At 39.1% G+C, this 20,494-nt stretch overlaps 1 protein-coding gene across 1 annotated transcript in view; it reads left to right on the top strand.

Annotated features, from left to right (window-relative positions):
* Positions 1–20,494, top strand: part of cir1 (corepressor interacting with RBPJ, CIR1) — a 30,239-nt gene that overhangs the window by 1,559 nt on the left and 8,186 nt on the right. Inside the window, exons 2-8 of the mRNA XM_063052154.1 lie at positions 1,175–1,269; positions 5,116–5,189; positions 5,339–5,349; positions 5,461–5,519; positions 8,193–8,241; positions 10,398–10,515; positions 16,002–16,108. Of these exons, the coding sequence (XP_062908224.1) occupies positions 1,175–1,269; positions 5,116–5,189; positions 5,339–5,349; positions 5,461–5,519; positions 8,193–8,241; positions 10,398–10,515; positions 16,002–16,108 (513 nt within the window). The remainder of the gene's footprint in view (positions 1–1,174; positions 1,270–5,115; positions 5,190–5,338; positions 5,350–5,460; positions 5,520–8,192; positions 8,242–10,397; positions 10,516–16,001; positions 16,109–20,494) is intronic.

Consider the following 20,494-nt stretch of genomic DNA (forward strand, 5'->3'; position numbering starts at 1 on the left):
TTAAAATCTTAGACACCTGTTTCAAGTCACCTGTCATCCTCCTTCACTCTGCAGAGAAAATCCCAAACTCACTCAGCCTTTCCTCGTAAGACATGTTCACTCATCCTGCCACCAGGTCCTGAAGAATGGTGTCACCGAAACATTGACTATAGACCTGCCTGACTTGCTGAGCTCCTCCAGCATTTTGTGGCTTGCTTTGAGTTTCCACCATCTGCAGAATTTTTCGTGTTTACCATCTGAGTAAATCTGCTCTGCACGTTTCAAAACTTCCACATCATTCCTGTAATGAGGTGACAGCAAATTTACTCCAGTTATGTAATTGACAGTTAGCATGATAATTTATTTAAGTCATCTGTGTTTTAATGTATCGTAGGGCTGTTTTCCATTTGTGAAACATTCTAAGACTCATATCTTTTATTCCATTTTGTTTCTCTGACTCTGACCTTGTGTCTCTTGTTTAGCTCCAGCATTGATAGCCTCTGCAGTTTCATCTCTAATTTCTCCTGCTTCCTCTTTCCCTTTATTACCGTCAGTAAAACTGACACTTAACAAAGCTTTTAGTCAAGCTAGTGGGTTTTTTCAACTTTGATGTCAGTGGATTTCTTCATAAATTTGTAAATTTGTTTTGGTAGTTGTTCCTACATTAAAGGCACCATTTAAATGCCATTTGTTTTGGGGCATCCTTTAGATTAGTATAAAATATGTGGGAATTTTGTTTACCTAGATTTATCAGAATTGTAGTTAATAGATGCAGCTTGTAATAAGAGTTAATTCTAATCAGCGCTGTCTATTTCAATTCGACTATTGAACTATCTGACTGATAAATATAAAACTTTGTAACCTTGCAAAGAAGGAACCCACAATAACAAGTGTGAATCCTACTCCTGAGTCAAATTTGTTATCACTGTCTCATTTGATTTGAAATTCATTGCTTTGTAGCAGCAGTGCTATGCAAAGACATAAAATTATTGTGAATTATTAAGTAGTACACATAAATATAACAGCAAGTTGGTGTTCATGAGTTCATTTCCTATTCTGAAAACTATGATGGTGGGGGGGGGAGCTGTTGCTGAATTGTCTACTGTTCCCTTAATGAGGACTGCTGTGTTTCAAAAGGCACTAAACTGCCGTTAACTGTAAGCAGTGACCAAATTTATCTGCATCTTATTTTGAGGTATGGATGGCAGAACAAAAAATTTCATACGAGAAGAAGAAACAAGAAGAATTAATGCAGCAGTACATAAAAGAACAAGAAGTATATGATAACAGGTATGAAATTGCATTTATTTTGCTTTTTTTTACATCAAATTCTTAATTGTAAATGTCAATTTTTCATTCTGACACTTAATGCTAAGTTTTTCATCTTGGTTTTATATGCAGTGTGCACACAAACAACACCCCCTCCATTGCAGTTCTGTGCTTCTGAACCAATTGTATTCAAAGAGGAATCTAGAGAATATATTGAAGTATCCTGTGCACCTTGTCAGTACAAGTGCCCTATCAGTTGAGCTGAAATTCTTCAATAAAAAATGTTTTTATTGAAATAGTTGGCCAGGCATCTGGTATTCCCCTCATAATAGACCCACTTTCTGTTTCTGTTTCTGCTTCTATCAGCTTCCCCATCGTTGCCCCCTCCCCTCCCTCCTCCAACATTCTCCGATGCACTAGCAATGGATTTCATCCATGTGTAAATACTCTCAGGATTGTACGTATTTCAAATGGACTAAAATACCAGCCCACTTGAGTCCCATTTTAAAAAGTGTTTTATTAAAATTCCATTAAGTTGAATGTTACAGAATCATAGAGTACAGCATAGAAAACAGGCCCTCAGGCCCAACTTGTCAATGATCGGGTTGACCACCTAAGCCATTTGCCCAACTTTCTGAAGAAATAAATTGCTCTGGTGGACTTAGTTTTCCATGGCCAGAGAGGTGGTTCAGCATTAATCAAGACTCTATTATTCAAGCTAGACACTTCGGATGTTGCAAATGTAAAACAAATAGTGGCTCCAGAAACCCAAGTTTAATCCTGGTGTTTGCTCTCTGGAGTTTGGATTTCTATTAGTGACCACATAAGCTTTCAATTTGGTCCCAAAGATGTTCTGGTTGATAGGTTAATTAGCTTCTGTAAATTGTCCCTAATGTGTTGATGAGTGTTATGCTCGAGGGTGGAGTTGATGGGAGTGTGGGGATAATAACTAGGGTTAACATAGCACGAGTATTCAAAAAGGTTCATTTATTATCAAAGTATGTGTCCACATACAACTCTTGAGATTCATCTTCTCCAGATAGCCACGAAACAAAGAAAGAACATGAAAGCCATTCAGAAAGAAACACTAAACCCACACCCGCCACACACAAAAAAATGGCATCCTGATCATCAACCCCTCAAAACCCCCTCCCCCTCACAAAAACGGAACTAAAACATTGACTCCCAAATAATTCCTCCTCACACAAAAAACAGAACACGACAAGAACATCAACCCCCCTCAAGCCCCCTCCCGCACAACAAAATGGAAAAGGAACAGACGATCTTAAAAAAAACACAGAATATAAAAACCATAAATCTGAAAAAGTTCACAGTCCATAAACGCAGAACTACGATACCATCCTTCGATATCACCCGTGTTCATCGAAAGAGAGGGACACCTCACGAGGCAGAGGCCAACCTGCCTACCACAGCGAGCCACATAGTGATAGGCCACTCACAGACAAGGCAGGCGGTCAGCACTGAACTGTCGCTCACCTTCCGCATTCACTTCGATCTTTCAGTCTTCCTCAATGCGTTAAACGGTGAAATAGAGTTGAACATCAGCTTGCACTCTGTCTCTAAGTATCTTCACATCGAGGCTGTCCGACTACACGATCTCTTCCTGGAATCTTCAGAGACAGCAGAGTGCTAGATCACTCAGTAGTTCTCCAAACTAAATCGCAGGCTCTACCAGCCCGGGAAACACATTTAAGATGAAAACCCAGACATAAAAAATAAAATAGACATTTTCATGGGTTATCTGGAAGTTGTCAACTGAGGGAGTGTGGTATGCTGGCGCCATCTTGACCGGACAGATATTCAATGATCAGCAAGGACTTGGTGAGTCGAAGGGCCTGATTCCATGCTGTCTGACTGGAAAATTCTCAAATTAGACAGAATGAATAGAGAAGAAATCAGACTTTAAAAATTTGGTCAGTGACTTTTGATCTGTGTAGTTCAAGGTGAAAAATTTAATCCTGCTGCTCAGAAATGCAAAATTTATAATTTAAGAATGAAATAGGAAATATAAATTGAAGTACATGATTCTAAAAGGAATACAAGAATAGAGAGAGCTTGTGTATTTGTGCAATGTTAATTTAAAATGGCAACACAAGTTGAGAAAATGATTAAAAAGGTTTATTGAATAGACTTTATAAATAGAAATGAAGTGATGATGAAACATTGATTACACTCCATTTCTGGATGTCACACTTAAGGGAAGTTGGAACTGCTTTAGAGAAAGTGTAGCGGGGATTCATTAAAATTATTTCATGGACTTGTAATGTGAATAGACTGCAAAAATGGGGTGTTTTCTCTAGTAAACAGGAAGCTACAAGAGAATCAGATATATAGGATGTATACAAATCGTGAGAAGAAAAACAAAGGATTTTGGAATGATGATTGGCAGTAGAGCTGAAACTGACATCATGAAATCTTTCTTGCTGAGCAAGTAATTTGGGATTGGAATGCCCTCTTGGGTAGTGTTAGAGACAGTTTAATTGTAATCAAAAGGAAGATGGGTAAGTTGGGCTCTTGTATCTTCTGCCTGATGAATATCTGGGGTGAGTGGGATCTTAGATAATGCTAGCTGCCTTACTGAGGGGGTGAGAAAGGTAGACAGAGAGGCTGGTTTCTGTGATGTGCTGAGCTGTGTGCACAACTCTGAGCACGTTCTTGTAGTCGCGGGCAGTGCAGTTACCATATCAAGCCAAAATGCATTGATGGATGCTTTCTGTAGTCCATCAATAAAAATTGATAGGGTCGATGGGGAAATGCCAATGAGTAAGTAGAGGTGTTGGTGAACTTTCTGATAGTGATGTCTGTGTGGATGGGCCAAGATATTGGTGATGTTCACTCCTAGGAACTTGAAGCTCTCAAACCATTCAACCTCAACAGGAGCATATGTGTGACCCTCCCTCTCTGAAGTCAATGACCAGCTCTTTTGTTTTGCTGACATTGAGGGAAACGTTGTCATGACACCATGTCACCAGGCTACCTCTCTCCATTCTGTACTCCCAACTCATCATTGCTTAGGTGTGGCCACTATGGTAGTATCATTAGCAAATGTAGATGGAGTTAGAGCAGAATTTGACCACACAGTCATGAATGTATAAGGAGTAGAAGACTGAGGACACAGTCTTGTGGGGTGCCAGTGTTGAAAGTAATTATGACGGAGGAGTTGCTGCCTGTTCTTATGGATTGCAAAGGGAGGAATTGAAACCCAGGTTTAAAAGTTTGGAAATCAGTTTGCTTGGAAATATAATATTGAAAGCAAAGATGTAGTCAATAGACAATGGTCTTTACTGTCCAGATGCTCTAGTGATGAGAGTAGGGCCGGGGACGGTATCCACCATAGACCTGTTTTGCAGTAGGCGACTTGCAGTGGCTCGAGGTTTTCTGAGAGGCTGGAGTTAATGCATGCTATGATCAACTATTTGAAGCATTTCATGATGATGGATATCAGAGCCACTGGGTGGTAGTCATTAAGTCTTTAAAATAATAAAAAATTTTGTACAGAGAATATTGTGGGGAAGAGCATAGCGATAAACACCATTAATTGCAGATATCCATTGGAGAAGTTGGATTTTATCCAAAGTGGGGTGAGAACGTGGAAGTCACTAGCACAGGGATTGATTGAATCAATGGAATTAGGGGGAAGCTGGAAAAACATATGAGGGAGAAGGGAAAAATGAGTTCAGATTTAACTGGAGCATTATTTCCGTCATAGACTGGTTGGGAAAATAACCTTTCTCAGTGTAATTCTGCGTAAATAAAGATGTTTAAAAACAAATTTATCTAGTATTGATTCTGTGCTCTAAAGACTTCAAATCCACAGTAGCAGTTTACAAATTAACTTTTTTTCAGATTACTTATGGGTGATGAACGTGTTAAGAATGGGCTTAACTTTATGTACGAAGCACCTCCAGGAGCAAAGACAGGTAAGACCTAATTAAGTTTTACATTATTTCACAAATTTTTTGAGAGAGACTGCTCCAATCTACTCATTTTTTGATTTTGAATATCATTGTGGAGTACTGAAAGCTAACTTAAGTTTCCTTTATTTTTCTTCAAATGACTAATAATCAAGAAAATAAAGAGGTAAGAAAATCAAAATTTAATATCTTTACCTCACCATTTAAGATAATACTTAAAAATCTGAAGAGTTAGTTTAAAAAGAAGTAACATGAACTGAAACCTATGTGATTGCAGACAGAGGAAGGTGAGACCGAATACAAATTTGAGTGGCAGAAAGTTGCTCCACGAGAAAAGTAAGTACAGTACAGTTTTTCATGACAAAAAGCACTCTGGCTAACATCTCTCAGTTGAAGGATGCAGCATTAAGATGTTTGAAAATCTGTTAGACTCAAAAAAAACTGTAAGAATTGAAAACTAAAATTAATTTCAAGTGCTGGCAGTAATTTAAAAACATTAACCAAAACTAAAATAATTTAACATTTTCTTTGCCTCCTAATCTCCAGTGGAATTAATGTCATCTTAGGTCTGTTGCAAAGTCTAACCTGGAAGAGGGCCTGAGTGAAGATTTCCCCACTTGTAATACCAAGTAATACCAGTGAAGTTGGCTACTCTATCGGTCTCTGTGTGAAATCCAACAATAAAGCTCAAAGATGTATCATCATTGGTCCCTCATTAGGTCCTAGCCCCTCAGTGCAAATATGTGACTCATCTCTTTAAATAGCTGAATTACCAGCTACAAGCCGAAAGATTTGGCCTGATTTTTTTTTCTGCGTTGTTCTCCATAATAACAATATGAAATTTATTCCTTCAGAATAACATTCCCTCGTTCTGGAAATCTCTCCAGTATTTCAGGCGTATGACTTCTTCATTCCTGCACCAGCTCTACAACCTTACATTAATTTTCGTTTTTATTTCTCATTATTTAACTATTACGCAACACAGGAAGCAATTCAAGATTTCTGCCTTGCAGGGTTTGGGTCAACTGAGATCTCTTCAAAATCTTAAAATATAGTTTTGCTGTATCTTGATTCTAATGTGAACTGCAATTTCATTTTTCTCCCCCTCCCCCCTCCCCCCTCCCCCCTCCCCCCTCCCCCCTCCCCCCTCCCCCTCCCCCCTCCCCCCTCCCCCCTCCCCCTCCCCCTCCCCTCTCCCCTCTCCCCTCTCCCCTCTCCCCTCTCCCCTCCCCCCTCCCATCCATGACATTTTCCAACTTGCTTCCTTGATGTCTTTCTTTGCTGTCAGAGACTGTTTCTTAATGATGCAAAAATACAAATTGTTATTTCTATCTTTGGAACTAGTATGATAGTATTCCTGACAGTCACCCTGGTGCAATGAACTAGCATAACATACCATCGCTGTCTTGTTGAACAATGGATCATGGCACTTGGTTTCAAGATATTTGACCCATCTTCTCTGTGCTAGCAAAGCCTGCTGTATATTTCCAGTATTTCTTTATTTTACTATTGTATTAACTCTTAGATTTAAATAATTAGTCTTTCTCCCTTGTTGTCTTCTCCGTAATTGTGTTGATTTCACATACAAGATCACAGGATTAGGCCCTCTGGCTCCTTGAACCACCTTTCAATAATATTATAGCTAATATAGTTGATATTATTATTCTTAATATTCTTTCATTCCTTGTGTATCAATAATCTATCTACCAGTGCCTTAATAATCAGATAATTTGCATCCTCCATTGTTTAAGCAAGGGACTTCCAAGGACACTCAACCATCTGAGAGAAAACCTTTCTCCTCAAAGTTCAAAGTAAATTTTATTACCTTAGTGCATGTATGTCACCATATACAAACCTGAGATTCATTTTCTTACGGACATATTTCATCCAACAGGGTGAACCACCAGTGTGCAAAAGACAACAAACTGTGCAAATATAAAAAGAAAGGAAAAAAACAAGAACTAATAAAAATAAATAAGCAATAACTATCATGAGCAAGAGATGAAAGGTCCTTGAAAGTGAGTCAGTTGGTTGTGGGAACATTTCAGTGATGGGGCAAGTGAAGTTTAATGAATAATACCCTCTGGTTCAGGAGCCTGACAGTTGAAGGGTAATAACTGTTCCTGATGGTGTGAGTCCTGAGGTTCTTGTGTCGTCTTCCTGATGGCAGCAGCAAGAAGAAAGCGTGGCTGGGTGATGGGAATCCCTGATAATGGATGCTGCTTTCCTGCAACGATGCTTCACATAGATGTACTCAATGGTGGGAAGAACTTTACCTGTGATGGACTGGGCCATATCCACTACTTGTTATAAGGTGGTGACCCATTATTTTTGTACTAGTGCCTCCAGAATTATTCTTCTTTAGAACCTGGCACATGATTCCTATTGATCATTGGAAACACAAAGCAGACCATGCTAGCACAGCCAAGTAGGCTGATACTTCATATAGTTGTTGCATGGTCTAGTGTTCAACAATGAGAAGTTGGCAATAATAATTGCAGCAAGCTACTGTTAGTATGAGAGGTTTCTATAGCCAACCCTGAAATGGCTACCCACGTTTCCTACTTTATCCCTGTGTTCTGAACTCTGTCATGTTACATCTTTGGTGAAAGGCTGAGCAAGATTCAATGTTGAAGTGTAATTTATGCATGAACAAAGTATAACTTGTTTGTGGGATCCTGATGTGCAAAAGCATTCCTGGTTTATTTTTTCCTTGTAGCAATCACCACCAATGGTATATATTGAAGACTATTGAAACCTTTAATCATCCTCAGGGTGTGACGTACAAATGTCCTCTTAAATGTGGATGGTGGTCATAAAACATGAGAAACAGGAATAGGGCATTCGGCCCTTTGTGGCTCCTGCACTAATGTTGTGTCCCTTGACTCCTTTAATGTTGATCAGTGTCTGTTGAATATATACAGCAAATGAGCTTCCACAGCTCTCTAGGGTAGAGAATTTCGAAGGTAATCTACATGTTAATGGTCTTTTTTTTTAAATTGATACTAGATATGCCAAGGATGACATGAACATTAGGGATCAGCCTTTTGGAATCCAGGTCTGTATGAACTTTACTCGTCAGTTCAAAAAAACACAATTGAATTACAATTAAATCAGATCTAATGTGTATGATGGGAATTACTCTGCACTTGGCAGTTTGTTAACTGGTCATCTTTTGGATTGACAGTATTTATTTCCCACCCTCAATTTTCTGTGAGAATATGGTGTGACATTTTCTTGAACATTTGCAGTTTATATGGTGAGGGATTTGCACATAGTGATGAAGGAAAAGTAGCTGTATACTTCCAAGCCAAGAAGGTATGTGATTTGAAGGGGGCCTGGCTGCCACTGGTATTCCAATGCACCTACTGTCCTTTATTTTACAATAGAGATTGTGGATTTGGGAGATGGTGTCCATATAGCCTAGGTGAGTAACACTGTATTTTGTCAATGGTACACACAATAGCCATGGTGTACCATTAATGGAGAGAATATATATATTGGATTACTAAATATCAAGCTGGATGCTTTGTCCAGGATGATACTGAGCTTCCTGATTATTGATGGAGCTGCACTCTTCCAGGCAAGTGAAGAGCATTGCATACTTTGGAATATTAGGAGATGAGGCACTCATAGCAGAATATCTGGCATCTAACCTGCTCTTCCAGCCACACAACGTAAGTGGCTGATCATTGGTGAAACTTCTCCCACACAGCATGATAACAATGGTGGGGGACTCAGTGAAGATAATGCAATTCAATAAGGGTAATATTGCCTGAAACTGTTGTGACATAATTGGTATTGCCACTTCTCATACTGTCCCTGAAAGTTGTCTTAAGTCTTGCTGCATGCTCATGGATTATTGCATTTGCTGACAAATTACAAATGGAATGGAACATTATCCAATGATCACAAGGCATCCCCATTTCAGACCTTATGATGGATGGCAAGGACATTTTAACAAAACAGCTGAACTCCTTTTTGTCTATGACACTGCCATGAGTCATTAGAATTTAAAATAAGTTCTGTCATTCAAGGTTAATAAGCATGTTGCTTTGTGGTGCTTTGTATCTGTGTTTTTATCTATGTTATAGAAAAGTAAATTTATTTTTATGCTCATGGTGATCTACATCTTGCTTAGAAATAAGAAAACAAAAATTCCAGTCATCACCTTTAAGCATTCTGGATACATGTGAAGTTGCCAGATCCATAACTGTTTCTTTCACACCAAATCTCAGAAAACAGATATTCTAAGTTATGTGCATTTTTTTAAAAGACTGTTGTGATTTCTTTAATTTGCATCTTTCTTGCTGAGTTGCCTCACTCTTCATATTTTTAGATTTGCTTGTTTCTTTTTCTTTAAATTATTTTGCCTTTGTTTTTATTTTGTTCTTTACTAATTCTGAGATGTATTTCTTTTAAATGTTATATTTTTATCAATACAAATCATGTTACTGTTTAGTATTGTTTTGGTTGCTTAAGTTTACATTGAAGAGGTTTTGTCTTTAAGCCATATTTTCCCTTGTACATGAGATCCTCGTGTCAGAAAATAATTAAAGTGATGTGTAATGAAGGCATATAATGTGCAATACAATGAGTTAATTTTAAAAGTTATGTTCCTTGGTGCAGTTTATATTAAGGAGAAGAAACATTTTAATGGACTGTCTTTGTATGAATGTGGATTTGGTGTGCAATGACCAACTGATAGAAAATTAGACATTTTGCTCAAAGACTAAATAAGTGATTGCTCCAGGTATTATTTAATATAATAGAAGAATGTAAATTTGAGTTGTTTCATTTCTTTGGAGTTGTACTTGGAGTGCTGAATGGTTTCTCATCCCCACATAACATTTAAATACCAGAAATTTTAAAAATGCAGGTGAATGGTGTTGTAAGGAAACTTCATATTGCTATCTCATAAAGTGCAATTCCTTTTTTTTAATCTAACAATGTGCATTGGTCAATTGAAATTTGCATTCATGATCTAGGTAACCAAAAGCCTAATATTAACTTGCCTTCAATTTCACACACCTTCCCTACATTGCCTCAGTTAGGAAATATTATAATCAGTTTAATTCATTGTCCTTGATATGTGATTGATCTACTGCAATGTTCTTTTATTTGGAAAATTAAATTTGAGATTTTTTTAGGTCTGAAAGAGAAAACTGTTTGAAAGAGAAAAAGACTAATGACATTTGAGCTCTTCCTGTTTAGGTGCGGAATGTTAGGTGCATCAAGTGTCATAAATGGGGTCATGTAAATACAGACCGTGAATGTCCACTATTTGGACTCTCTGGAATCAATGCAAGCTCCGTTTCAACAGATGGTGCAGGTTCGTAATGCATTCAACACAGAACTCTGATCTTGTGTCTTGTGTTAATTTTCTTTGGTCTGTAAAGAGTAACAGCACAATCACCAGTAGCATCACAGTATAACCAACAAGACCAAGTTACCCCAATATGTTTTAATCACAACAGTTCTAAAGTTCAAATCCCACAATAATTTTATAGCCATTAAAAAATGGTATTCCAGGAATTTTGACATTTCAAACTTTCAATGTTTCATACCTGCCTCCTGCTCTTAGAATTGTGTTGTTCTAATATCTTAAGTAGAAGTACTTTTGAGCACTCTTACAACACAGATGCATAGAACATGGTACAGGACAGCACACGAACAGATGTTCTGGCCCATGATGTCTGCTCCAACCATGATGCTGATTTAAACTAATTCCATCTGCTTGCACATGTTCTATAAGCATACATCCCCTGCCTGTGTCTGCTGAATAAATGCTTCAGTAGCTGACTATCTTATCTCCTTTTGCCACCTGCATGTTCCAGGCACTTTCCACTCTTGTATATATATATATATATTTTAAATGGCATCAATCTCCTTTGAACGTCCCTTCTCACCTCAAATCTATGCTCTAGTATTTGTATTTTTTTTAGTGAATTTCATGTACTTCATTGTATAAATGAAGCTACTGGTAAAATTTCTGATTTATTTATCACTTGTGCATCGAAACATAAAGTGAAATGTAATTTGTATTAAAAAACCAAGGATATCTGGAGGCAGCCTACAAGTGTTGCCACACATTCTGGCACCAACATAGCATGCCTACAATGTTCAGCAGAGCAACAGAAACAGCAACAACAAAATAAAGCAAGTCAATAGCAAAACAAAGTGTCGTTCCCCCTCACACAAACTGGCTACCATCCCAGGACAGGTCACCTCCTGGCCTCCTGTCCTTTGGCCCAGGCTTTCAGACTCAGACAATGAACTTCCAGCCTCTGGTCCTTGCTATGAACTTGCAGACTCGACAGACCTCCTGACACACTGAGCTCTCAACTTTGACCTTTGGCTTCACCCTCTGGGTCTCGACCCCAGGACCTGCTGATCGTGGGTTTGACCTTCGGGCCTTGACCCCAAGACTCACCAATGATGGGTGTCTGTCCTTCAAGTGGACCTCCAACTCCAGTGATCCGGACGGTGTGGGGGTGTTGCTTGTCCTCTTGACTGGCATCTGTATAAACCTCCAACTAGAGTCTCTCCAACCTGTGGACTGCTGGTCTCCTCAGCCCCTGAAAACCCGAACTCTGGAATTGCTGCCTTTTGTCTGTTGGTATGTGTGAAGTACTTCTATTCGGACTCCTGCCCCCACTGTTCATTCTTGTCCCTAAATCCTCATGACCCCCAACTCCCCACACTGTCCCAAAATTCATCCCTACAAGCCTAAAAATAAAATGAACCAGAATATTCCACGCAAAATGTTTCAAGATGCAAATTACTTTGTCCTCATGGCAGCACACGCATTTTAGTGAATTTTATAAACTGCTGCTCAATTTGGCATCTGTTCTTTTCATAGAATCTTGTGGATAAAGTGGCAAATGGTGATGTAAATAGGAATAAAGATCACATTGCAGTAAAAAAAAATCTTGCATAGTGCCTTTCTGTTTGATTTCTGAAACATACATAACTCTGCTGATTACTCCAATTCTCCTTTGTGCCCTTGCTTCAATCATCTGTGTTTCTATTCATTTGATTGTTCACTCTGATAAACATGTTTTTCTATTACAAATTGTATGCTATGGAACTTCATTCCTGAATACGTGTTCTGTTCTCACGACTGCTAACTTTGAGAGCTTCCCTTTTCGCTTCCGCTAAAATCCCTGTCCATTCCTAAATTTGGGTTAGGTTTTCATTTATTATTGTCACACATACTGAGATACAGTGAAAAGATTTACATACTGTTTGTACTGCTCAGATCATTACACAGTGCATTGAGGTAAAACAAGATAAAAATAATAATGTGAAACAGCCACGGAGAAAGTGTATTACAGACAAATAATGAGGTGATATGTCATAATGAGGTAGGCTGTGAGATTAACAGTCCAACTTGGTGTACTAAGGAACTATTTAATAGTTTGAACGGCTTGTCATATGAAGAGCGTTTGAAAGCTCTTGAGCCTGTATTCACTGAAATTCAGAAGATTGAGGGGTGACCTCATTGAAACTTATCAAATGGTGAACCGCTCTGAGTGAGTGGATGTGGACAGGATGTTTCCTATGGTGAGAGAGTCCTAGACCAGAAGATGCATCCTCAGAATAGAGGGGTGTACTTTTAGAATGGAGATGAGAAGTAATTTTTTTAGCCAGAGAGTGGTGAATCTGTGGAATTCGTTAGCACAGGCAGCTGTGGAGGCCGAGCCTGTATGTACATTCAAGGCAGTGGTTGATAGATTTTTAGTCGGTCAGGGCATGAAGGAGTACGGGGAGAAGGCAGGAGATTGGGGCTGAAAGGAAAAATGGACCAGCCATGATGAAATGACGGAGCAGACTTGATGGGCCAAATGACTTAATTCTGATTCTAAATCTTATGGTCTTGTAATAACAGTGGGGTAGAAGCCGTACTTGGGCCTGGAGGTACATACTTTCATGTGTTTGTATCTTCTGCTTGATGGAAGAGGAAAGAAGAGAGAATGTCCAGAGTGGGTGGGCCTTTGAGTATACTGACTGCTTTACTAATGCAATGAGAACTGTAGACAGAGTCCTTAGATGAGAAGCCGATTTCCATGATGTGCTTACCTGTATCCACAACTCACTGCAATTTCTTGCAGTCACATGCATAGTGAATTGTGATGCATCCAGATAGGAATTGCATCAAATAAAACCTATGTGATTGGATCAGGAAAAGATATTGATGTTAACTCTAGAAACTTGAAGCTGTCACCATTGATGTAAACAGGAGCATGTGCTCAACCCTCCCCCTCCCCTTATCATAATACTATATCACTGAACTCTCTGTCTCCTACTCTGGTTCATTGTTATTTGAGATGCGACCCACTACAATGGATGTTTGTAGATGGAATAGGTGCAGAACCTAGCCACACAGTCATGAGTTTACAGGGAGTAACTAGGGGGTTGAGGACACAACCTTGTGGACCTTGTTGAGAATAATGTCGGGAAGGTGTTACTGCCTATCCTTGCTAATTGTGGTCAATAAGCCAGGAAGCTGAGGATCCATTTGTAGATTGAGATGATGACACCCAGGTGTTATCAGTCATCATCCAAGTACAAAATAGTAATTCGTAGAGGAAGACTAGTTTACGTATTGTTTGTCTGGTATTGCTTCCCTTTGAAGATTGTTCTAGTGCTCTAAGTAAGTTCATTGCTATCTCCTCAACATCATATCAGCTTTATTTTTCCAAAGTGCCCAACAGATGCACTATGTAATGGAATATTAATTTAAGAATGTCTACATAACTTCAGTCATGTAATTAAATTAAGCTTTAATTAATTTGAGGCTGTAATTTGATCTTGATTCTGAATATAGGTACTTCTAGTTTGACAGCAGGCATATTTTAATTACAGCCATTTGAGAATGGGTACAGTATATATCTTTACCCTGTGGTTTACTTTCTGTTTTGAAAGCAAATTCATTGTATGACCAATGATAGTTTGAGAGTTCTGATCACTTAATGGTGAAAGATATTATATGGATTTTTGTTACTGTGCAGATTAAATTTGAGTAATCGAGGAGTTCCTTAAAGATATTTGAAAGATTATATTATTATTGTGCTCCAACATTTTTTAATCAACTATCTGCATGACCGTTGGATTATCACCAACAAACCTGACAGAATTAAATTTTAGTCGCTGGTCTTTGCTGAATTAGTTGATTAAACACTAAAAGGGTGCTGCAATTAGCTATGTTAGGAATACTAAATTAGCTAAGTTTGCTGCTTGTGTCCCTTCAGTGATATTTGCTATGTGTAGGTCTGTTAAATTTCAGATTCCAGCATCTGCAGTTTTATTTGTTTTCCATAGGGACTGGGATATGGGATTAATCTATGTCTGCTGTTTTCAATGCAGACAGCATACCAACTTAATGCTGCATGCAGCCCGATGTAAAAGCACTGTTTATTGGTTTACTACCATGGGGTGTCCAGTTCAGTCATGACAAGAAGCAGCTAGTCTGCACTATTAACCTAGCCTGTAAATCTTGAAGGAGAAGCTTTGCTGAAACAGGTGATAGAATCACTTAAATGGGAGAGTGCCCTCTGTACTGTATGTAAGATTTTGTACAAGAGGTGGAGAAGGACACTTTCCTGAGGATGCCCAGAAGCCTTCCAGGTACATATTGTATAGGTGGTGGTGAAGTAGTTGTCATAAGTATGGCAATGATTATCATTGTGAGACATAGCCTAATATATTATGAAGGTTAATTAATAATTCGTTTTTGGCTCATCCAACCAACTGCATTGCTAACAAATCATTATAAGTGCTCCTACTCAAAGTTTATCTTCTTCTGCTTACACACTTAGTGTCGCTGCAAGCCTCACATCCACATCTCAGAGTTTGCTCAATACACTTAACATTCAGCCACAAGCATAATATGAGCACTTCACTCATTCTGCAGTCTTCCTCCAAGTCTTCCACCTTGTTGTGGTTTGGAGGTTTGCGTGCTCCATGATTTGGAAAGCTATGCTGGCTGGAGTTAGGGCATTGTGGTTTGACTGTTGGTGTGGTCACCCATGCCAAACAGGTGAGGGGGTAGAGGCTGGACTAAGAGTGGTCCAGGTTCAGCTCAGGGGTAACAACCCAGACTGATAAAACAAAATTGGTATGGAAACAGCAATGAGGAATCCTTCTGCCTCTGATTGCAACGGTTTTCCTGGGTCTCCACCTGGAGCTTGCATAACCGACAATAGTGAAAACTGAGAGGAAGCTACTGACATGATGAAGGAAGCCCTGAACACGGCCAGAGATGGAGGACCTCCATTGCTGTGCTGAACACCAGTGGTGTAAAGGGCAGTAAACAAAACTTCCAGTCTTGGCTGCCTCACTTTACCCTATGAAAGAGCCAGGGCACCTATTACTGAGCAAATGGATAGGCCAAAACCAAAATTTGACAATATCCTATTCCTACATTTCACTTACCCCTCATTCCACAAACGTCTCATTACATTCCTTCTCCTTGGCCTGTACCTTTACAGCCTTGGGTATCAGATATGCTTAAACTTTTTGATTCTGTTTGCCATTGACTACACTAAGGGGTAATTTAACTGACCAGCATGTCTTTACGATGTCGGAAGAAACCAGAGCATGAAACTTGGGTCCCTGACTTTGGCACTAACTTCTGCACCATTGTGCAACCGTATTTGCCATGTAGCAGCAATTTGAAAGAACAACAGAAAATCATGGGAGTGACATATCCTGAAGTTTCATCGTAAACAAACCAGCAAATAAATTACCACATCATGAGATAAATCCTAAACCCAGACAGTTGTTTAAAACTTTGAAATCATTATTTTCAAACAGGTCCATCAATGCACCCTGCAGAGCTGATGGCAGAGATGAGGAACAGTGGATTTGCACTAAAGCAGAGTGTATTGGGGAAGAAATCAACTCCAAATGATCCATCACAGGTATTTCCAAAGTTAATATGAAACCGAATTTTTTTAAATCAGAAAATAATTTTGGCTTCAATAATAAAAATGGTTACTACTGTTCTGGAAAATTTTACTGGGAAGGCAGTGGATTTGAAATAGTTACTTTAGTTCTTAGACATTTCATGAAGCAGCTTACTACTTTCATTTTGAACACGAGGGTATTTATTTGGGACAAGTATTAATTGCCTCTTGTAACTTCATTGTATCTTTGATTAAAACGGGGATTCCCCACCATTTTGATGCCATGGACCAATACCAGTCAGCAAGGGGCAAATGACATAGCTCTGCTCTTTTGTCGTATGACAGTGATTCTCAATGTGAACCCCAGGTTGGGAACCCCTGCCAATAAGACAAAAGAGCAGAGTTACAGCATTTGACCCCTTGAGTCTGCTCCACCATTCCATTATGGCTGATTTATTATCCCTCTCAACCCCATTCTTCTGTCTTCTTCCTGTAACCTCTGACGCCCTTATTAATCAGGAACCTATCAACCTCCACTTTAAATATATCCAATGACCTGCCTTCCACATCTTTCCCAGGCAATGAAGTCCACAGATTCACCACCCTCTGTTCTAAATGGAGTTCCCTCTATTTTGAGGGTGTGCATTCTGGTCCTCGACCACCCCCCCCCCACTAAAGGAAACATTGTCTCCACACCCACTGTATCTTGGCCTTTCAATATCTGATAGGCTTCAATGAGATCCTTTCCTCATTAACCCTTCAATTCTCAGAATTATTCTTGTGAACCTCTTCTAGACCCTCTCCAAAGCCATTACATCTTTTCGTAGATAAAGGGCCTAAAACTGCTCCCAATACTCCAGGTGCAGTTTGACTAATGCCTTAAAAAGCCTCAGCATTACATCCCAAGTCCCTTTGCATCTCTCAATTTTGAATTTTATCCCCATTTAGAAAATAGTCTGTGCCTTTATTCCTTCCACCAAAGTGCATGAACGTACGCTTCCTGACACTATATTCCATCTGCCACTTCTTCGCCCAGTCTCCTAATCTGTCTAAGTCCTTCTACATACTCACTGCTTCCTCAACACTACCTGTCCTCCACCTATCTTTGTATCATCTGCAAACTTATCCAGGTCTTTGACATATAATGTGAAAAGAAGTGGTCCCAACAGCAGACCCCTGTGGGACATCATGTCACTGGCAGCCAACCAGGAATAGGCTCCCTTTATTCCCACTCTTTGCCTCCTGTCAGTCAGCCAATCTTCTATCCATGCTAGTACCTTTCCTGTAATACCATGGGCTCTTTTTTTAGCAGCCTCATGTGCAGAACCTTGTCAAAGGCCTTCTGAAAATCTAAGTAAACAGCATCCACTGACTCTCCTTTGTCTATCCTGCCTGTTGTTTCCTCAAAGAATTCTAACAGGTTTGTCAGGCATGATTTCCCTTGAAGATAATCATGCTGATTTTGACCGATTTTATCATGTGCCTCCAAGTAGCCTGAAATCTCATCCTTAATAATGGACTCCAACATCTTCGCAATCACTGATGGCCTTTAATGTTCTTTTTTTCTCCTCCTCCCCCTTCTTAGAGTGGAATGACTTTTGCAATTTTCCAGTTCTCCAGAACCATACTAGAATCTAGTGATTCTTGAAAGATCACTATTAATGTCTCCACAATCTCTTCGGCTACCTGTTTCAGAACCTTGGGTGTAGTCCATCTGGACCAGGTGACCTATCTACCTTCAGACCTTTCAGCTTCCCAAGTACCTTCTCCTTAGTAATTGCAATTACACTCACTTCTACCCTCTGACACTCTTGAATTTCTGGCATTCATTGAAACTATACTAAAAAATTTGATTTGCTGTGTACAGTGAAAGAAAATACAAACTGCATATTCAAAGCAGTGACAAATAATAGCAAAAATTATTCAAATCTATTGGAGCTACAAATAAATTACTACTTTGTTTAATTACAATAAAAACAATTTGTATTAACAATTTTAGAGAGTACATTAGTCCAACTAATCAGTACATCACTGCCTTTATCATCTTTCATTAAGATGGATGGACTGAGTACTTCTCAGCATCAGGCTGTATTGCACTCAGATCCCCACGTTCAGTAATATGCAGTCTGTTTTGTTGCTTTGAAATATGTTGTGTGACTGCACTGAACCACACCCCACTAAATTTGATGTTGGAAAGGCAATAATGAACATCTTGACCTTTTTCCACAATGCAGGATAGTGTTCAGAGATTTCTTTCAGCAACCAAAAGTCTTTATGATGTTTTGAACCCTGGCTTCAGCTCAAAGTCATTTTGTAGCGTGATCAGATCTTCCTTCATCCTTCTTCTTAATTCCTTATTACAAGTGTTCAGGAATGAATCTTACCCAATCTGGAATTTGGATTGAGAGAAGATCCTGAAATCTCTCTGACATGTCTTTATATAGCTCACCCAGGTGGACACAGTATACTTGAAGATCATCATCTGGTATTCTTACTTTCTCTTCCAATTCGGAGGCTCAGAAATTGGAAAACATTGCGATGGCCAATGTTGCACTTAAATCAGATAACTTGGACAGTAATGTGGAGACGACTGATTTGACTGTGTTAAGATTCTCATCCTTTTCCTTGCAATTGAAGATTGATGACATTAAACTTTGTGAATAATTCTGACAAATAAGAGTATCATGTCTAATATTCATGAGCTGATTACTGAAGCATTCCATTCATGAAATAATTTGATCACAGTTTCAAAAAGCTTCTCAGGCAGTCTCGTTCTGAGAGCCATCTGATTTCTGTGTGCAACAACAAGCATTTAAACTGTTCATCGTTCTCAGTACAAAGCTCTCAAAATAGTTGAGAATAGAGAGCATGGGACTTGATTTTATTTACCGCTGTTTTAACAGTATTTAGTGATTTGTGCAGCTGATCACTTAGGTTTTTTGCGACAAGATGTTATCTGTGAATTTCACGGTGACCATAAAATTATAAGATGGGAGCAGAATTAGGCCATTCGGCCAGTCGAGTCTTTCTGCCATTTCATCGTGGCTGATCTGTTTTTCCTCTCAGCCCCATTCTGTTGTCTTCTCCCCATAACCCTGACTAACCAAGTGCTTTCTCACACAACAGACACACTGGTTGCGTGGTGCTGATATAAATCCATGTCTCAGATACTCCACACTTTACTGTCTGCACTTCTTTTTCGTTTGTTCTGCTTCTGAACTTTTCCTGTGATTTAGGGTAGACATTCAATGGGGTAATGTGCCACTGTGTGATTAGAGTATGGGAATCATACTAGCTAACATAGTACTACAGCAGTGAAAGACAATAATGTGTGGGCCAGATAATTTCTTCAGTCCAGATTTCTCATGATATGCCAAATACAAAAGTGTCACATTGATGTGCTTTGAGCAAAGCCTGAGAGAACTGGGTCTTAGCAAGATATGAGGTGATTATGTGATCATCGTAGTCAATTATGAGGCACTGAGGATCAAACATTTATAATAAGTAATTTGTTAAGCTTGTAATCCCTCAGCTTCTCCCCTTGCCCTCCACTATCCCCTTAATCTTTATTGCCCCCAGGGACAGTGGCTGCCATATCTCCCATTTTGGAAAGCACTGTTCTATCAGTTTTAGTGAAGAATTATTGAGCTGAACATTGAGTCTGTTTTTCTGCCTGACCTCAGAGAGAGAGAAACAGACCCTTTGACCTCCCATGTCTACTTTAAACATTAAGCACCCCATTTTTCACACCAGTCCTGTCCTAACCATTTTCTGCTCATCTTGTTATCAACTCCCAGGTTCAAGTACTTACCTGCATATTAGGGACAATTTACATTGGTCAATTAATCCTACCAGCCTGCGCATTTTTGGTGTACAGGATGACACTGGAGTATGTAGAGGGAATCTATGCAAGTGCACAGTCAGCACGTGACATCATGATTAATCCTAGGTCACTGGAGCCAAGAGGCAACAGCTCTTCTGGTGCTGCCACTAAATACAAACCTGCTTAGTGTTCACACATTTTCAGCTTTTGATTCTATATCACCATCGCTCAGTACATTCTCTTTTCTCATTGCTACCATCGAGGAGGAGGTACAGGAAACTAAACATTTTAGGAATAGCTTCTTTCCCTTTGCCATTAAATTTCTGGAAAGACAATGAACCCATGTAAAGTACCACATTGTTTCTGCTCTCTTTTTGCACTAATTATCTTTTTCAGTATACTGTATTTCTTTTTGTAATTTATAGTTTATTATTACGGATTGTAGTGTGCCGCTGCTGCAAAACAACAAATTTAACGATATATGCCAGTGATATGAAACCTGATTCTGATTACTTAGGTCCCATTTTTCATATACAGATTTGACTATCACTGGCTTTAAGATTTCTTTTGGCTGATTG

This window comes from Mobula hypostoma, chromosome 6 (genome assembly GCF_963921235.1).
Source record: "Mobula hypostoma chromosome 6, sMobHyp1.1, whole genome shotgun sequence".
In the NCBI taxonomy this organism is placed as follows: Eukaryota; Metazoa; Chordata; class Chondrichthyes; order Myliobatiformes; family Myliobatidae; genus Mobula; species Mobula hypostoma.